Source organism: Melospiza melodia, chromosome 2 (assembly GCF_035770615.1).
Source record: "Melospiza melodia melodia isolate bMelMel2 chromosome 2, bMelMel2.pri, whole genome shotgun sequence".
Taxonomy (NCBI): Eukaryota; Metazoa; Chordata; class Aves; order Passeriformes; family Passerellidae; genus Melospiza; species Melospiza melodia.
Genome location: NC_086195.1, coordinates 68,964,506 through 68,983,309, shown reverse-complemented (window position 1 = coordinate 68,983,309; position 18,804 = coordinate 68,964,506). Strand labels below are relative to the sequence as shown.

Below are 18,804 nucleotides of genomic sequence, written 5' to 3'. Positions count from 1 at the left end.
GAGTATGTTCTTTATTTAACTTTCAATGCTCTCTTAGGTGTAAAACAGCCCAGTGGTTGCTCTGGTGGAAGCTGCTGGCTGGATTTAGATGAAACTCTTCTAGCTCCCTCTCTCCCTCCTGAATGTCTGTATCGTGCAGATGAGCAGAGTGTAGAACATCCTTTAGGAAGTGCTGATTCATACTGGCAAATCCACATAGCAGAGATGTTCCCAGTCTTATCCACTGCAATCTTTCTGGAGCAGATGCCCTGCATGCAGAAAGCAGAAGTAAAAAAATATTCTCTGCCAGAGCCAGCTGGTGGTGGAAGAAGTGGCCACTGCTGCCTGTGTCATCACGTCTCTCCACCAAAGTGGCTATTCTTTCTTCTCTTTTAAAATACCAACTCCATGGGCTTCTCCTGATGAAGCAGTAGGAATAAATTTCTGACTCACTTAAGTGAAAAAGGGACAACTTGGCTTAAAAAGTTTAAACAATTAATTTTCACAATCTAGGTCACTTTGCCAGGGAGATGGGTTTGGAAGTGCCTACATAAACAAGTCGTCTGACAAATGTGAAGGGCCAGGAATACATGGAAGAGAGGCAACAAAGAAAATTTGGGAGTGATAACATCTTCCAGTGTCACAGCTGAATCTAGAGAAGATGTCAGCTCACAGACTGAAACTGTGCCACCCAGACAGGGCTGATGTACACAGCTAATAGTGAAAGTGTGCTTTGGTGTCTGGGATACTGGTTAAGCTACAATTCAAAATGGAATGACACCCTAGAAAGATGATACCAATATGACAAACTCTTAGACATCTTTTGAAAAGGAAATTTATTTCTCAGCATGATAGTACTCTAAATCCATCAATAAAATGAATGGGGAAGAATCAGGAGACAGAAAGTTGGACTTGAATGAGCCTTTGAATAGTTAAGCCATCCAAGAGAAGTAAAATAGCACCAGAGGCGAAAAAAATCAGTAATTACTCCACCCATGTTCATCATAGCCAGGAGTTAACACAGAGTAGCCAAAAGTTTGGAATAGTAACTGCAACACTCAGCATGGCAATACCAAATAGCAGGCAACACTCCAGTCCTGGCAGCTTGGTGTCCTACAGCATTTCCCCTGAAATTGTGTTATATAGACTTGGCAGTGATGGTAGGGACAGTGTTGCCTATTCTGTCACAAATGCCAGAGGCAATGCTATATATCCCCAGATCTGTTCTGGGGAGAAGGATTAAAGGAGAGAACAAATGCTCTTATTACTTACCACGACTCTTCCAAAGGAAGAGCATAACAGAACACACGTCAATGCAAAAAAAAAAAAAAAAAACCACCAAAAAAAAACTACCCAAACTAAACTCTTGCTATGTAATAAGAAAAAGAACTTGTATTATTTTCTGTAAAATTGCCATCTAGGGGCTACTCATATTATATTCCTTGTTTGAAGTGGTGACCATGGATATATTTATGAATGTTCATTTCTGATCTGGAAAGAGGTGAGAAGAAGGAAGGCAAAACCTGCAGACTAGTCAGTATTATTTCAGGAGAGAAAGACCTGGAGACAGAGCAGAGAGTTTTTGAAGGAATATTCTGAAATAATGTGCTCAGCTTGGCCACTGGGTCTAATAAAGGATATAGTTAAAAGAAAAAGGTGGAGAGATGGGCAGTAAGACTCATATAAGAATGGAAAACCACGGGTATTAAAGGAAAAATACTAAAACTTAATTTTAGTAGCAGGACAATGAGGAGAGACTATGATGAATTGCATGAAATGAACACTTAAAAGAGGCACATTGGGATTCTTTCGTTCATGTTCTTTTCACAGAACACCATTCACAGAAAGAGAATAGCAGTGAACATGAAAGGAAGGAGGGAAATATTATTTCAAACATTCTACAACCCCCACTGACTTACAAGGTACTAGAGTGAGAGACTAGCTGTTCTTAAAAGAGAATTTTTTATTTTTTAATTTGCATTTTCTGTCTATTTTCATGAAAAATGGAAACATTCTCATTTAAAGGAATAGCAATGAAACTGTGGTATGGAAGAGATTTAAACTCTAAAATTCCATGGCATGAATGCAGCCAAACTATAAGTGAAACTGAAACAAGGTAAGTAACTCTTTTGATTTTTTGTGGCAGCTGCCTGTATTCCAACATCTATTTAAAAAATAAAGCTATGCCAATATGAGCTATAATAATTCCTGAGATTAGATTAAAAAATAGAAATATGCACTTTTTTTTCTTTTTTTTTTTTTTTTTGGTCAACACCTTTCAAGACTTCTCCTTCTGGAAATGTGACACCAGCTTTTGGTAAGGAATTTATTACTCTACAAATTGCAATGAATCAGAACTACAGTGAATATGAAATGAACATGTACAAAAGGAAGACAGATGATCATAACCAGCAGTTTGATGGCCAATGCCTGTTTAGCTGTTGTGGGAATCTATGTATGAGCATGAGTATTATTAAGATATTACATTTTCTTTAAATGTGTCCCTGGGCAAAACAAAACAAAGGCTAGACTAAGTGATCGCCATTGTAACCACTCTTCAACAAAAACAAGGCAGTCTTTCTTTTCTTTTTGAGCATTTAAACATCTCATTGTTGAGCCAAGAGTAAAATAATGCTGTTCTGAAGAAGCCTATACATTATCCTGATGTGCAGCAGCTGAAGATTTAATCAAGGTTGCTGACTGAGACCTTCTCCCTAAACATCTAGTCTCCTGTAAAGTATTTAACACAGTGATTGCATTCTAGTGAGTATCTTCAGGGATCTTGAAAATAAGCTGATCTCCAGCTTTCTTTGTGGTCTGTAGTCCAAGATGTAGGCAGGGCTCATTGCAATGACAATTTGAAAATGCACGCCTAATATCACCTCTCCCATGTGTCTGTATTGTTTTGAACTTGACTTTATACATAAGATTGTCAGCTTTAAGGTGGTTTTAGGTCTACAGATGGATTGTGAGGATGGTGTTAACTGTGGCATTTTGCTATGAGGTCAGAGAAGCTTTGGGCTGTGACTCATGGGCACTGGCAGATGAAAAATATCTGCAGGGGCTGACACCTATAACATGAACACAGATTTCAACGTCTTCCATTGCACTGACACTGGAATTTGTCCAGTCCCTTGATGAGCTGGTTCTGGACACCAAGGTGCCAGGAAAGTACTTCAGTGAAATAAGTGAAAGTTTTCTGTGGATTTATTGCCTTGGAGTGGGGTCCTCGAGAGTCATATAAATAGGAGAGCTGGCAACAAGATGGGATGATATGGGCAGGGACTGATCAGGCTGGTTTAAATTGTCACCTGATTGTGACCAAAGATGGGCAACCACACCTGTGGATGGAGATCCTTTGCTGTGCTCTGCGGTGTTTGCTCTGCTTCCAGACTCTTCCTCCCTGCTGCTGCCTGACATCTGCTTGCAAAGCTGCCCTGTTGGGTCACAGTGAGCCAGGACACTTCCCATTAAAATAATTAAGAAATCAAACTATTTGTGCTTGAAACAGGCTGGGAGACAGGTCTGACAGCAGAAAGAGACAGGCAGCTCCAGAGGAGAAACATGGTAAGAGGTGTGGTGGGCTGGGCACACAGGATATTGGCAGCAAGTATGCTTGTGGTCATGGCTGTTTACCATAGGTATGCTGGTTTCTACACTTAAAAAACTATGTTTTAGCTTTGAAAAATCAAAAAAAATGGACCCACCCCCCCCCCCAAAAAAAAAAAAAAAAACAAACAAACCCAAAACAAAATCTCCATAAAAAACAAAGATAAATTAGGAAGTGGCTTGATAACAAAACTTATTCTTACAGGGAAGAAATACCAGGTGCCACTTAATGTCACTAACAGCTGGGGCCAGGAACATTTCACAGGAGAAATAAGGCACAATTGTTCAACTGTGAGAGTGATTAATCAGTGGAACAGACTACCATGGGAAGCAACAGATTTTCCATTTCTTCAAGTCTTCAGCTCAGGACTGGAAGCCTTTGTGGAAAATACTTTAAATAAACATGAGATTTTGGGCCCAACACTAACTAATTCAGTAAAACCCAGTTGTGCTTATTAAACAGGAGGTCAAGCTGGATCATATAATACCCTTTCTACTCTCAAAAATCAATGAAGTGTAAATGAAACAGCTATTGAACTCCACTATGGAACTGGTTAGGGAACACATTCCTATGCTTCCTATGTCAGTGGCAATGTTTTGGCTGGAATATTGCAGCCTCTGATGTCCAGGACGGCATCTTGCTCCTGCTTAACCCTCCTCTGAGGTCAGCCTGTCTCTGTCTGAAGCCCTTCAGCTATGACTATCTCCAATTCAATGTTCTTTGTGTCTAGTTCAAGTTGTGTTACATAAAAACAGAAGTGCAATAATATTGGAAAAAGAAGCATGCTTAGTACCACATGAAAGGTAAATAGAAAAAAGCTAATTTAGTTAGATACAACAGATGCTACATGTGAATGAAATCTGAGTAACAATTTTTTCATGCAGTCTTAAATCTGCAATTTTCTCAGCAACTCATCTCTAAAGTCACTAAAAACGCTGGGGTTTTTTTTCCTCCTGAAAGTGATAAAACAATACTTAAAAGTGAGCTTTTCCTCAATAGGGCCCAAAGTCCATTAGTGAGGAAATCATCATTATTATTTGCTTCAGATTGATAGATGGAAATGAAAAGTAGTTCATAGATAGTCAGAAAACTAGTGAGGGTGATCCTGCTGTCTGTATGTCAGAAAAGTGTCCAACAAGATTAGAAGTATACACATATCTGTATTTTATTGCAAGAAACCAAAAGTATTTTCCTAAAGGGTTTTTCTGTGGCTGTCTTAATAATCCTGAAGGAAGTGGGCTAAGGGATCTGATGATTTCCGTCAAATACAGTCATACAACAGATAATGTATAGCGAAAGCTGCAGGCATTTCTGGTGACCCTCTGGAGTGACATTTCCAACCATTTCTCATGTTCTTCAGATGTAGTTAAGATGTTCAGAGTCAATCCATAGCCAGTAGTGTGGGTAATGTGCATCCCAATGGCAAATGAGACATACAACAGGTGGGAGAGGAGTAGTTGCAAAGTGACTGCTGCTCAGCCTGAAATTCAGCACACAACTGCACAGCTGCTCTGCATGCACAGAGCTGGTGCCTGAGCACCACCCACATATTTACATGGATTCATGTTTGGGAACAGTTAGCTTTTACAGTCTTGGACTGTCTGTGCACTTAAAAGCAAGCCCTCAGTCTGAGGATGAACTAAAATCAATGTTTTATAATATTACAACTTTGTTGTCACCCATTAAGGAGTCACACCATATAGACAAGCACAGGCCATGGTACACAGAAAGGAACTTGAAGGCTTCAGAGTTTTCATGGTAACTTTTTTTCCTACCAGCCAACTTTAGAAACCCCTTTCCAGAAAAAAGCCAACATGCACACTGTAGAAATATTACCTCTTCACTTTCTCAAAGATTATCAGAAATACGCAGCTACCCTGAGCCCAAGTCTTACCTTGGCACTAAGGGTAAAGGAAACAGGCCAGCAAGACTTTCCCCTGATTCTGCTGCAATGTAATCTGTTAGAGTATTTTGTTCTCTACTAATCCCTGTTAATTCTGTGTTTCCTCCTTGTCTGCCCTGCATCTGGAACATGCCTGTATAGAAAAGAATTCGAGAGGCCATTGCCTCACTGGTCTTATATAGGATCAGTTATGCTTAAAATATTAATAACTGACATTTCTCTAACCTTGAAACTTCCATATACTATCCTTCACAACAACCTCTTCCTATTAATTATCTATTAGTATATTTTCCCTAAATATAATCTGAATCCTCTTTACTGCAATTAAAGCTTAATGCTTCTTCTCCCGAAGAAAAGAATTTATTTCCTCAATGATATTTCCTTTTTTTTCTTGTCTGTTATCACCTCTCTTCCAGTTTTCTGTTATTAAGGGTAAGAAGTTCCAGTTTGTTCTGTTTTTCCATTGCAGGTCATGGTTTCAAACCTATCATCATTCCTGCTGGTTCTTCTCTGGACACTCTCCAACAGAGCCAAATTATTCTTGAAGTGTAATGCTTGGACCTGGATATACAGACAAGACCTTAGCTGCAGTAGTTGACATTATTTGGGCCTTTATGTTATAATCCCCTCAGCCTCCTTCTTGAGGCCTGGTCTTTACTTTTATGTTGTCTGCCTCATGCTTGTGCAGTTGAACATTTCTGCCCAAGTGCAGTATCTCAAATTTACCTCCATTAAAAAGCTATTTTCAGACCCTTCTATAAATATGTCAAAAGCGTATGGAATTCTAATCCTATACCTCAGTGTTTCTTCAGTCCCCTCCCACCTCTTTGTTATTTCCATGTGGAATGTGCTCATTTTCCATTCCAGCAGCTAAACTATTACTGAATAAATTGAAAAAGACTTAACAAGGGAAAGTTCCACTTGGTAATGCTGCTGCACTAATAAAGGATGGCAGCAAGGAACAGTGCAATGCAGTTGTGACAGCACTGTCCTAGTCTGGTAATACCCAGAACAGAGATAGACCAAATTGTTCTTCTCCAACCTTTTAAGGTCTTCAAGTAGAAAAGTGATGTAAAGACATTTTGGGCCATAGTTTAACCTGTTATGTTTTAAAGCAGCAAAAGTTTATGTGTTCTGTTTCCTGCCTTCCCTTTGGCACATGTACCCTGCACAGCCTTTGTGGTAAACCAGGCTGGGGGAAAACTAAGACATTAGAAAGAGGAGATGCATAGCTCATGGATAGATGCCTGCTCTGAACCAGGTCACAGTGGAGATTGTGCCCATACAAGGAAAGGGACAGGAAAGCATGGCTGGAAGTGTAGGCTCACAATGGTTTTAAGAAAGACTCAACCCTTGTTGCTGCTTGGAGAAATTATCCATGTACCTCTCTACCCTTGCTTTCTCTCTGATGCAGGCTCTAATATTTCAAAATATTCTGTTCTTTTTGGCTCCATTATTTTTGATTTTGGTTGGATCCCTGATCTGGCTGACCACAAGACAGGCATTAGACATAGGAGAGAGGATCCTGAACTCCTGAAAATGTAGTTTCATTACTGGCTCTCATCAAGCAAGTGCTGTTTTGGACCAGAAGCATTTTCTTTACTGTGCCTTCCACCAGCTCAGCGTGAGGCTGTGTGACTGACAAAAGGGCACAGCAAGCACCAGCAGTGTGTTCTGGGCTGCTGCATCCATGCCTTAGGCACCTCAGCCTTCTGTATTGACAAGGGCCTTCCATCTGCAACTCCAATCCTGCCTCCCAGAGCTGGGTCTCTCACCCTGGCTGCCTTGGCAATGTTCCCCAGAGCTCCTGGGGCACTATCTTTCCCTTGTTTTTCTCATGCTGTTGTTCTCATGCTGTTATTCTGTTGTTCTCATCTTGTTATTCTAATGACCTTGCACCTGCAAGTCCCTGATAGTGTTCTCAGCAGGTTCCCATGGGAAGTGATTGCCACCAGCGTGGGAATCACCCCTCTTTTCCCTCCCTTTGCTTCTGGTTTACATTTCAGGGGGCACAAAGCTTAACAACCACCCAGTATGTGCCACCTACATACAAGTGGTTTCAACAAATAGCATTTGAGTGGGTCCCAATAACCATTAAATCATTGCTATGGTAAGAGCACTTCAGGGCAGCCTGGAGAGAAGTCCAGGAGAGGATGCTCTCTGAGGACCCTCTCCCCATTTTTTTTCAACAGTCCATGTAGAAGAGCTTTGCCTTTCCTTTCTTTTTCTCAATCTCTCTAGATATTTTTTTCACTCTCAGTTCCAACACATGCCCTCAGCTTTGAGCCCCATTAATAAATATATGTGCTTGTGAACTTGTCACCACACCCTGGGTGCATTGAAGGAAAGGCTTGTAAGGAGGAATCCCCTGGCAGCCCCCTTGCTCTAGCAACACCACCTCCTATAGCAGTCTGCAGCATCGTGCAGGGAAGAGTGCAGCTCCATGCAGTTTAAAAGAATGGGTTTAGCTGATGGGTTTGCCATCCTGTGCAATGGAGGGGAGGCAACACATGGCTGAGGCAAGACAGAAAGTGACAGTGGAATGGCAGCTGCATTGCACTGGAATAGAGTGAAAATGTACTCTAAGTGGGAAGGAATAACTATTAATACCCAGGACTTCCCTCTTTGTAGAGAGACAAGTTTACATGAACTGGCATGAGCAGAAGAATGGCTCTGATACTGAAAGCTGCCTGTCACCACAGAGACAGGCAGATCCTGGGCAGCAGAGTTCTTGGGAAAAGAAGGCACAAGAGAAAAGTGATGAGGTGATAGGACATGGGAGCTGTTCCAGCAGCTGCTGGTGTGGACTGTTGCCCTGTTAAGCACTGCTGGCAAATCTGCCTGCGCCCTGTTATGAGGTTTCACAGTTACTCTGGAGTTTTTCCAGTACAACTACTGGAAAATGAAACTGAAATATGAGCTGAGAGAATAAAACATTCATTTAAATACAGATTAACCATAGGTGTTGGACCATTTTCCCCAGCAAATAACTCCTGCAGCATGCAGCTAAAGAAAGCCTGAATTACAATGCATAACTGTCTCTAAGGCATTTCTAAATCATCACATTTTGATGCACTGAAGTTTTAGCATTGTGAGTAGCTTCTGAAGATGATGTCAACAAGGTCATCACGACTGTGTGTGTTTCAGTGGAAAACACTTGGGCTAAGCCTTGTGCATGGCTATTTCAATAGAAAAATATTTAAGGGAAAGTGTATTACCATGGTGAACTACATAGAAAAACTAGGGTGTGGCATGGGAAAAAAGGCAAAAGTTACAGGCAAAGGCAGAAGCTGCATTTTTGAAAATTTTATTAATTTATCCAAATATTTTTTGCATTAGCTGCTCCTTTGGTGAGTGATGCTGTTACAGAACAGACAATGTGGCACAAGACCTGAGCCTGTACTATCTTCCCTATAGACTGGCTGTGTAGCAGGGTGGCTTCTCTAAGGGTATTCCCTGGTATTAAGGAGACACCCAAGCCAAGAACTGCCTGCCAAAGGGGCTCCAAGCGGTAATGGAAGCATGAGGCTTCCCTGAATGCTCCTGACATGTTGTATCTTTCCAAAGTTGAAAGAAAATCCATTGTGGGGATCATCCTTGTAGTCTTTTTGGGAAGATGGGGAGAAAATCCTAGGGAGGTAGCTGCACATACTTCTGCTCACTGTACAGATGGCAAGTGAAATACAGCTTAGCTGAATGTTAGTTTCTTATCCCGGCCTTTCAGATTCTTTGGTATTATGGTGATTTAATGCTTTAATATTCACACTTCTATGGACTAGTTCTGGGATAGCCAATTGCATGGACAGCAGCCCTTAACATTTTTAACTGCTGCTGTTTCATGCCACACCAGCAGCTGAATTCCTGTTGATGGCAGAGGTTTCATCAGATAATTTTTATTGTATTTTGTCACTCAGCCAGTATGTGGGACTGTAGGTCCCCCCATTTCTTCTATAAACTGGGCTCCAAAGTCCCTTTGCAAATATGCTTCATGTACTGTAATGTGCCTGGCTGGTTCAGTGGGAGCTCCTTCACATACAGACCAAGCTATTCTGTAAAAAAGGTCACTTTAAACCAGGCTAAAGGCTCTGTTCACATGAGCTGTGGGTCCATGAGGATTTATTTGGGGACAAGGCTGGCTTAAGTAATTCTGGCTTTTTTCCTGACACCTCCCTCTCTTCCCACCAATTGTTCTTGCGCCACTCCCTGCACTATGACAGCAGAGCTGTTTGTGTACTACTTTGTGAACAAGGAAACTGATTTAATACAACAAAATAGAGATGTGCTCCTTGTTTTCCTCTGCCAGTTCACTTGACTTGTGTGATTCTTTACACAGCTATGTAAATCACTCCTTGGCAGAGAATAGAAGGGCAGGTGGAAGCAGGAGAAATTAGGCGGATGGGGTGGGATAGGACTGGCTGAGCCATGCTGTTGCTGATGATGAAGGCACAGACTGAGATGGTACTTTACTGACACAAAACTGCACATTGACCCTCTGTCATCATGGCAGCAGAGCTGCTAGAGCAGCATAGAGAATCCTACACCTTGGGTCAAACCCTTTCACCATTGAAGATAAACCATGGACCGAAGTGGCATACAGGCAGATTTCAGAACATTGCTGAGCTGCAGCTCACCACTACTGAGATCTTGTTTCTCTGTCATCATTGACTCCTGGCTGCAGCTTCCTTTCTGGTGGTCATCAGAGAATTTGTCTGGTTTTGCCCATTAGCTAAAGATAAAGGATCAAGTTACTTTGTGCTTGATCAATTTTCTTTTGGGTTAGTGAGCTGAACTTGCTCATTGAGAGTGTTTTGAAAAGCAAAGCCCATGGAAGAGCAGTGGTGGAAAACCAGAATTAGGAACATGAAGAAGGTTTGGAAAGGGGGGTGGGTGAGATATCCTTCCTTCAGTATCACTGAGCTGTCAGATCAACTCAGCTGTCTTGTCTTCTGATTCAGATACATCTTCCATTTTTATGCAGGTTGTTAGCTCTAGCAGATGGATAACGTATGTAAGTTTTATCCCTATCATCTTGAACTTCTGCAGCAAGATTTAAATGTGTGAGCTGTTCCTTGCTTTCAGAGTATGAGTCAGCCAAAGATTTGACCCATTAATCTTGCAAAAGTGAGAGGGGGGAAAATACTGCAGCCTTTTCTGGCTGTTGCACTCCCATTACACAAAAGAGATGCTATGGTTTTTCATGTGGATGCTTTTCAAGTTGGTTACTAATGTTGCTGTTTTCATAAGGCAAAAACCATGAAAGCAGTCAGACTTAAAAACTCAACTGGTGTTCTGAAAATCCAGCCATGTTTTCAGACTCTTAATAAAAATACCAGTAAAATAGCCTCTGTAATTGGGGATGGACTGACAGGGCTATTGACAATACACGGAGCAGAACAGAATCCAGCTCAGTTGCCATGGCTATGTTTTTCTGTTGAGCTAATCCAATTTTAAAAATTACTTTTATCCAGTTAATTCAGTAGTTCTGATCTATAGACACATAAAAACCAGTTAGTAATAATAAGAAGAAACACTTTTTATAAAGCAGATCCTGGTATCAGGTAATTAGCTGTGGGGCTATCTCTGCACAGAGGTAAAATACTATGCTACCTAAGGCAGCAAAGTATCAGGGCAGCACAAAGGCCAGGGCCCCTCTGTTAATGTAGAAGCTCTAAAAAGCCAGACTCAGATGCTTCACTGAGTAACAAGAGAGGCTGGAAGAAAACAGGTATTGCCTGGGCAAAATAACTCTCCATGCTGCCTCTGTCAGTGGGAACAAGAAGCTTGTTATCCAGGCCTCTACTCCTTGATGTCTGCCCACTAGCTCACTATTCCATATGTCCTCCATTCCAGCACAGCACAGCCCCTTCATCTTCAAGATGGCAAAATTAAGGTCTACCCACACAGTTAGAAACCCTGAGCAAATTCTAAGACTCTTTAGAACACCACTATCTCTTACATTCTTTCTTACATATTGTCTACTGCCTACTCTCAAAAACAAAAGTTCTCAGCCACCTGGAGCAGCTGGTCTGCCACTAAAAGAAGGCAGAAGGTATGTAGACTACCTGAAGCACATCAAGGAAGAAAGATGACAGGGGAGATGTCTTGCTGGACCTGTCACAAACAAAAGTGAGCTAGTCAAAGATGTGGCTGCAGCAAACACAAGACTGTAGAGCTGAAAATCCTCAGAGAAATGAGCAAGGCAAGTAGTAAAATCACAACCCTGGTCTTCAGGAAAGTAGATTTTGGTCTACTTGGGAATCTTTTTGGCAAGATCTAATTGGTATGGGGCTCAGGACAGCTGGTTGATCTCCGAGGAGAAGCTCATCTAAGAAATTAAAGAGCAGTCCATTCCAATGTGCAGAAAACCAAGCAAGCGAGGCAGGAGACCAGCATGGATGTATATGGGATTCCCAGCTGAGCTCCAACACAAAAAGGAAGTGTATGGAAAGTGGAAGCACAGATGGACTGCCCAAGGAGAATAGAGAGACATTGCTTCAGTGGGTAGGGCTAGTGTCAGAAAAGCCAAAGCTCATCTGGGAGATGAAACCAGACAGAGAGGGGAAGGCTGTCAGGAGGGGCTTCTGTAGTACACTGGCAGCAAAAGGAAGGCTGAGGAACATAAAGATCTGGTGCTCCATGGAGCAAAGGGCAGACACAGTCACAAAGGACATGGAAAATGCAAAGGACACAAATTGAAGCATGTGAATTTCTGACTAATTAAAAGTTTAAAAAACTATTACCATGAGCATAATTAAACACTGAATACAGAAGACCACAGTGGCTGCAAAATATCTTGTATTGAAGGAATTTGCAACTGGACTCAAGGAGGCCTTGAGGAACTGGCTTTAACTATCCCTACTTTGAGCAGGGCACAGAGATGATGAGCTTTGGAGGTTCCTTCCAACCTCCAGGATTCCCATGATTCTGTGAAGAAGCTTGCCTGGTAGAGAATGAATGAAAAGTGTGAGACTGATCTACTTTCAATCCATATATATAAAAAAGTATTTCAAGGTCCCTGAATGATCCAGAAATATTGTGGTACCTATTAAAAAAACCCCAAAACAATCCAAAACCAGACTAATTATTAAGACCCCATGTCTTCGATGCATTCCAGAGTTTTTTTGACATTTATTATTGCAATCCTATGAGAACTCATATGTGGCAAGAGTTTTTCCATATATATTAAATCCAGCCTCCCAAGTACCCACCACGTATTTTTAAAATACCATTAATTCACTACTTAAAACTGACTGCAGATTTTAAAAAAAAAAATTGTTCTCCTGTTTTCCTCTATATAGTATATCAAAGGCCCTATTACTTCTTAGTTAATATGTGTATGGTACTTATATAGCAGTATTACACTAATTAAACAAATAATGAACTATATTTTTTCATAGTATCCCTCTGGGATATAAGAAAAGTTTCTCACATAGCACTGTTGAGAAACTGAGGCAGAGAAAAGCATGGAGGCTTTCCAAAGAGAATCTCAGCAGAGCACAAATTGGAGCAATTTCCCTGAACTTTCAAGCTTATGTTTAACCACACAACTAACTCTTTAAATAGAAGCTAGATGAAATGTACTGACATTTGGAAACTGAGCTCCCCTGGTACACCAGTCTTTCATATCTTTCAAGAAAGTGAAAGAAAAGCAAGTAAAGACTAAAAAGTGTCTCCAGAGGGAAGCAGAGCTATCACCTTGGGATGGAATCTATCTCCTTTTCCCCAGCATCTAGAAGATAGAAGGCACAGACCTGCCAGGCCACAGCTGTTTGTGAGGGAGATGAACTGACTGACTCTGGGAGTGGGTGAGGAACCTTTCTGCGTGCTGGCCATGAAACACAGGCTGGCTGAGGCTTCAATTTTCCTGGTGAGCTGGTGAAACGTGGTGGAGTCGAACGTGCAGCTCAGCTGGCCGTCTGGAGCATGTCAGCTGACAGCTGCAGGACAAAGGGGAGCTGTCTTGTCCCCCCAGTAGCTCCAGGGCACCCACAGGGAGAAGTTCAAAATTCTCTCTGCTGAAAACTTGGTGCCTGCCCTTCTTTCAACAAATCTGCAGCACAGTCATGCTTTAGTCTTCATTACAAGACATCAGTCCAAAAAAATCCTGCTGTATTTTAGAAACAAGCCTGTGTATTTTCCCACAAACATTTCTAACAAAACCTCAGTCTTAACAGCACAGACCTGTGGAGGGTAGTTTACCTGTAAACTACCACCTTTTGCTATATGTTGTGTAAAGCTTCATTGGAGCCTACACTTCTGCAGAACTGAGACTGTTTATTGCTAATTTATTGCTATAGAACATGTACCATTTGAAGCATATCTCTTCTTCCTCTTTATCTCTGAAGTTCATGTGAGATTATATTTTATACATAAGGCATGGTTCACTTCTGTCACTGCCCTCAAAGCTCTTTTGACACTGGAATGTCTCCCTCAGGGAGAAAAGACTTGTTTCTGCCTCTACAAGTATAGCAGATAAGATGCTGTGCCTGTGGGCAGATTACTTTTCCCCATTGTTAGAAGGTTGGGTTTGGTTTTGTTTTTTTACAATTCATAACTATTATGACTCCGGGACCTGTGGTATGTCAATAAATAAGTGAACAAACAAAAACCTGCAAATGCAGTTATTTAATTTATAGCTGCAGAAGGAAGGAGCTTGCCGGAGACTACAGAAGTAGGAAGCAGAGAAGAGCCTTTCTTATCCGGGAACACTATTTGCAGACTGAAGGACTTTTGTGGAGCAAGAGAACACAAAAAAAAAAAAAAAAAAAAAAAAAAAGAAACCACAAAAAACCCCAACAAACCCTTTGGGCACAAGAAAAGAAGGACAGAGAGGTGGGTGACACCCGCGGCGAAAGCGAGTTTGTGTCTCCACCGCACGCGTGCTCGGGCTGCAGGCAGCGCCGGCCAGGCGCCGCCACGCTGTGACCACGCGGGCTCGCTCCCGGCTGAGCCCCCAGGACGAGCGGGGTCCCTGCCGCCCGCCGAGCGCCCGGGGCGGCGGGCAGGGCGCGTTTCCAGAGGCGGGAAAGGCGATTTTCCAGCGGCGGGAAAGGCGCTGCTCCGCCGGCCCGCCGCCTCCGGCCCGGCCAGCGCGCCCGCTTTACGGCACAGCCGTTCCGACCTCCCCGTCCGCGCTTTGCGGCTGCGTGGCGGTGGGTGGGGGGCGGGGAAGATGTCTGAGCGGGGAGAAGCCCCGGCGGCGGCGGCACCGGCGGGAGAGATGCCGGCGAAGAAGCAGAAGCTGAGCAGCGACGAGAACAGTAACCCCGGGGACCTGTCCGGCGACGAGAACGTGAGGCCGGGCGAGGGGGAGGCGGCACGGGTGGGGGGCTGGTGCGGCGGGAGCGCGCGCGCGCGCGGCGGGCGCGGGGCCTCGCGCTGGGGGCGGGCGGGAGCGCGGAGGGAGGAGGGGCCGCCCCCCCCCCCCCTCCCCCCCGGCCCCGCCGTGAGGGGACATCGGCCACCGGCACCCCTCGGGTGTGTCCCCGACGGGAGCGGGGGCCGAGGGAGAAGGGGTCTCAGCTCGGTGGCCGCCCCTCGGGGCCGCCGGAGGGAGGCCCCGGTGGGAGAGACCGGGGAGGGTCTGGGGGAGAGACTCCCGCTTTGCCTCCACGTGGGTGAAGGTGGATTTGAGGCCCAGACTGCGAGCGGGGTCTGTCTCGAACTCTGCTTCAAACCATCGGACTTTTTTTTTTTTTTTTTTAATTTCCCTGCAAATCAGCAGCACTTTCCATCTTTCTTGCAGTTTTGCATTGTGTGTCTTCACTGTCACGCTGTAGACTAACAAGTTTATGTGTGCAGCCTTTTGGTGAATGAGGAGTAGGAGATGGTGCTCGTAAACTACTCCCGGCAGAAGGCAGCAGGGATGGGGTCCGTAGTCTCTAAGTCAGGTGAAATTCTAGTGCTCAGAGCAAAGGTAATGTGATTGATGTAGAATAACTTTATATCTGAAAGGTAAACTTAAACTAAGGTATCGAGCAGTCACTTTCTGTAGTTGCTGGTGTGGAGAGAGTTGTGCTGTTACCGCGTGTGTATTCTGTAGTGTGTGGAAGTTTTTTTTTCTGCACTTTTTCAGCAAGTGAGGGATATGGACCTCATTCTCCACAACCTTTGGAAGTGGTGCTTGTGAGGTGACAGGCAGGTTTGAGATGTTCCACAGTGCTACTCTTTGTTTTTTTTTTAATAGCTTAGCAGCATTCGTGGATCCAAGTATAATTTGGTGACAGACGTTCAGGCTTAATTTGTTGTCAGTCAGTCGTAGGCTATCACTGAGCATGGAATAGGTTGCCCCATCCCTGGAGATGTTTAAGGCCAGTCTGGATGTGGCTCTACACAGCTTGCTCTAGTGAAAGGTGTCCTTGCCCATGGCAGTGGGTTGGGCTAGACAATCTTTAAGGTCCCTTCCAAGACAACCACTCTGATTATACAATTCTCTGTTTCTCTGTGTGTTGCCTCAATGGTGAATGGATTCCTTTTTCAAGAGTTTGTTACTGGACTCCACTACTCCTGCAAGATGGGGGATTCTGTTTAAAAGTTGACATAATGATGTTGATTTGGAGAAAGGGTGTGTTTTGTTCTGCAGGTGTCCTGTGTGCAAGTTTGTTGGTTATGTAGTAGTTGCAGATACCTGGTATAGTTCACCACACCAGCTGCCTGGTGTTCTCACGTGGGCAATATCTGTCTAGTCCAGAGAAAACTTCAGTCTTGTCGAGTATTAAAAGTTCTGGCAAATGTGCTTGGGAGATGAGAATTTGGCAAACTCTGAAATTTTTTTAGAGTAAAGGAGAAGAAACAGGAAACCTTGAAACTGTAAAATTGGTTATGAATATTAGTGGAGAGGTTGGCTCTTTTAGGGGTCCAATGTGAAGGGAATGACTCCAGATTTGGGCAGTACACTTACGGGCTTGTGTGGCATCTTTCCTCCTTTTTGTCCTCTGAACGTCCTGTCTTTCAGAGTTGTTGGGCAAAGACTAGTACACCTCTTCAGGCTTCTGATAATAGAGACATGAAACTGGGACAAAGAATGAATGTTTGGTGGGAAGCAGTGTATTAATGTTTATAGTTGACCTCATTCCATATTCCTAGTGCAGTTCCTAATGCAGCTTCGTGAATCCCCTACAGTGACAGGCTGTTGTCTGCCTCTGTCTCTCTTAGTTCAGCTCTAGAAATTACCAGGCCTGGGATGAGTTGTTTTCCCTCCACTAGTCTGATGGAAAGTGAATGGACTATCAGAAAAAATGGGAAAAGTTGATTTTTAACAAGCTGAACATACTCACACAGAAGCACAGAGTGGGCAGGTACAATGCAGGTGAAGGTGAAGTGCTCTGTGATAGGTGGTGCAGGGAAGTGTCCTTTTAACCAGGGCCCTGCAGTCAGACCACACAGGAATTTGTAGTTTCTGCTGATTGTCCAAAGCTGATATAAAATCTCAGCGGCTGGACAGAGTGTTTTGTGTATCCCTTTTTTTTTCAATTTTCCCCATTCTTATCTTATGCTAATGGTTAGAGGGCCAGTTGGATTAGTTAGCTGATCAGAATTTAGCTTTTAGTGGAAACAAGTAAATGTCTGTGGAAAAGAGTAGGAGGGAGAGGAGGGACTTTGTCTTCTGCTGTTGATGCTGAACCGTGCTGTGAGTACAGAAGCCTCAGAATGGCTCGGTTCTTGGTAAGGACAAGCCTCATGTTTTTACACAAGCAACTCTTCTTCAGTACTTCAGAAATACTCATTTCATCTGGATCAAAGATGTTTTCTAGGGGAAGCAGCTGCTTTATCTCTAGACATTTTCTTGAGAGCAGCTACCAGTATTCTGAAGAAACATCACTAGATCACAGTTCATATCTCTCCCTCTTGGATTAGTCCTCATGTGATTCATGTTCTGTTTCTAGAGAAGAATGCTACTATGCTGGCATTAGATTAAAATACATGAATCTTAGTAACACCAAGTCCTGGGAGATCTGTTCTTATGAATGACAAGAAGAAGTGAAAAGGCCAAGTGCTGTAAGATCAGTTGAATGTATCCAGCAGTTATGGTCTCTGTGTGACGTTCTGTATGATTCTGAATGTTTTCAGGATGATGCTGTCAGCATTGAGAGCGGTACTAACACCGAGCGCCCTGATACGCCAACAAACACTCCCAATGCACCAGGAAGAAAAAGCTGGGGGAAAGGAAAATGGAAGTCGAAGAAGTGCAAATATTCCTTCAAATGCGTAAATAGCCTCAAGGTAGGTATGCATGAGCTTCAGGGAATGCTGGGCATCACTTACTGGCAGCAATGTTAATGTTGGCTGTGAGACAGCCTCAAGCTAGATACTTTTAAATATCTTTAAGCAATTATGTTTCCTGCTGATTTGAAGCAGTTACCTTTCTTGCTTGGAATAGCCAAAGTTTTGAAGAAAAAGGATACTGAGAAATAGGAAATAGTAGATAGTGCTGCAGTTAACCTTGTTTTTGTAGAGTTTGCAAAGCTTTGTGCGATGCTATGATTATGTATTTCATTGAAGCTGTAGATGCTAGAGAAATATAAGAAGTTGGATAAACAAATTGAACTAAAACAAAACCTGTGACAACTCCATGCAAAGCACAGAACCTGCTCAGATTTCTGTATGTGTTGAAAAAAAACCAGAACAAATCCACCCAACAGTCTTAGAGTAGCTTTTTCCTCACACTTAACCAGATCAGGTATTTTCTATCCCCTGGCAATATCATAACTACTGTGTAGTGCAATTTGGTTCATTTATTGTGAGCGTTGGGATCATGTGTTAGCACCTGATTCAGGCAGTATGTGTCTTCCCATGTAACACCTGGTGGTTTTAAGAGATGTGGATTCATGGTCTTTACTCCTTGTTCTGCTCTTTCAGCATAGTGCAGTTTTCCTCTGCACTGGTGACAGACTGCGGTGAACTGAAGGAGTTTTCTCATTCATGACTATTTTACTCTGTCAGGATGTTCTTCTTTTTCTCATTCCTCTGCTTCGTGTGGGATATTTATGTGGCAAGATGGGAGTTATGGCAAGCTCTGTGAGGATCTGTGTAGCTCAGCAGTGGATATTTTCTGCAGAATTGCTCTAAGAGTATTTTTTCATTCCCCCTATGCTTGACTGTGGAGCTGTGCTGATGTGGCTCCGTTTCTGAGCTTTGTCTTCAGGCTACTGTAGTGAGACACTGGGGTACCTGAGTGGGAGGGGATAAAAGGTTTGGAGCATGGAAACCTTCTCAACGAGCTTTGCCACTGGAATAATTGCCACATGAGGTTACACTGACAAAGGTGTCTGGGAAACAAATTGATCTTATTGTGTTCTTGAAGTATAAAGAT

The 18,804-nt window shown here is 43.1% G+C and overlaps 1 protein-coding gene across 1 annotated transcript in view; it reads left to right on the top strand.

The window, feature by feature from the left end:
• The first annotated feature begins 14,652 nt into the window (after window positions 1-14,652).
• EED (embryonic ectoderm development) overlaps window positions 14,653-18,804 on the top strand; it is a 17,160-nt gene continuing 13,008 nt past the window's right edge. Inside the window, exons 1-2 of the mRNA XM_063148745.1 lie at window positions 14,653-14,784; window positions 17,562-17,714. Coding sequence (XP_063004815.1) covers window positions 14,665-14,784; window positions 17,562-17,714 — 273 coding nt within the window. The 5' untranslated portion in view covers window positions 14,653-14,664. The remainder of the gene's footprint in view (window positions 14,785-17,561; window positions 17,715-18,804) is intronic.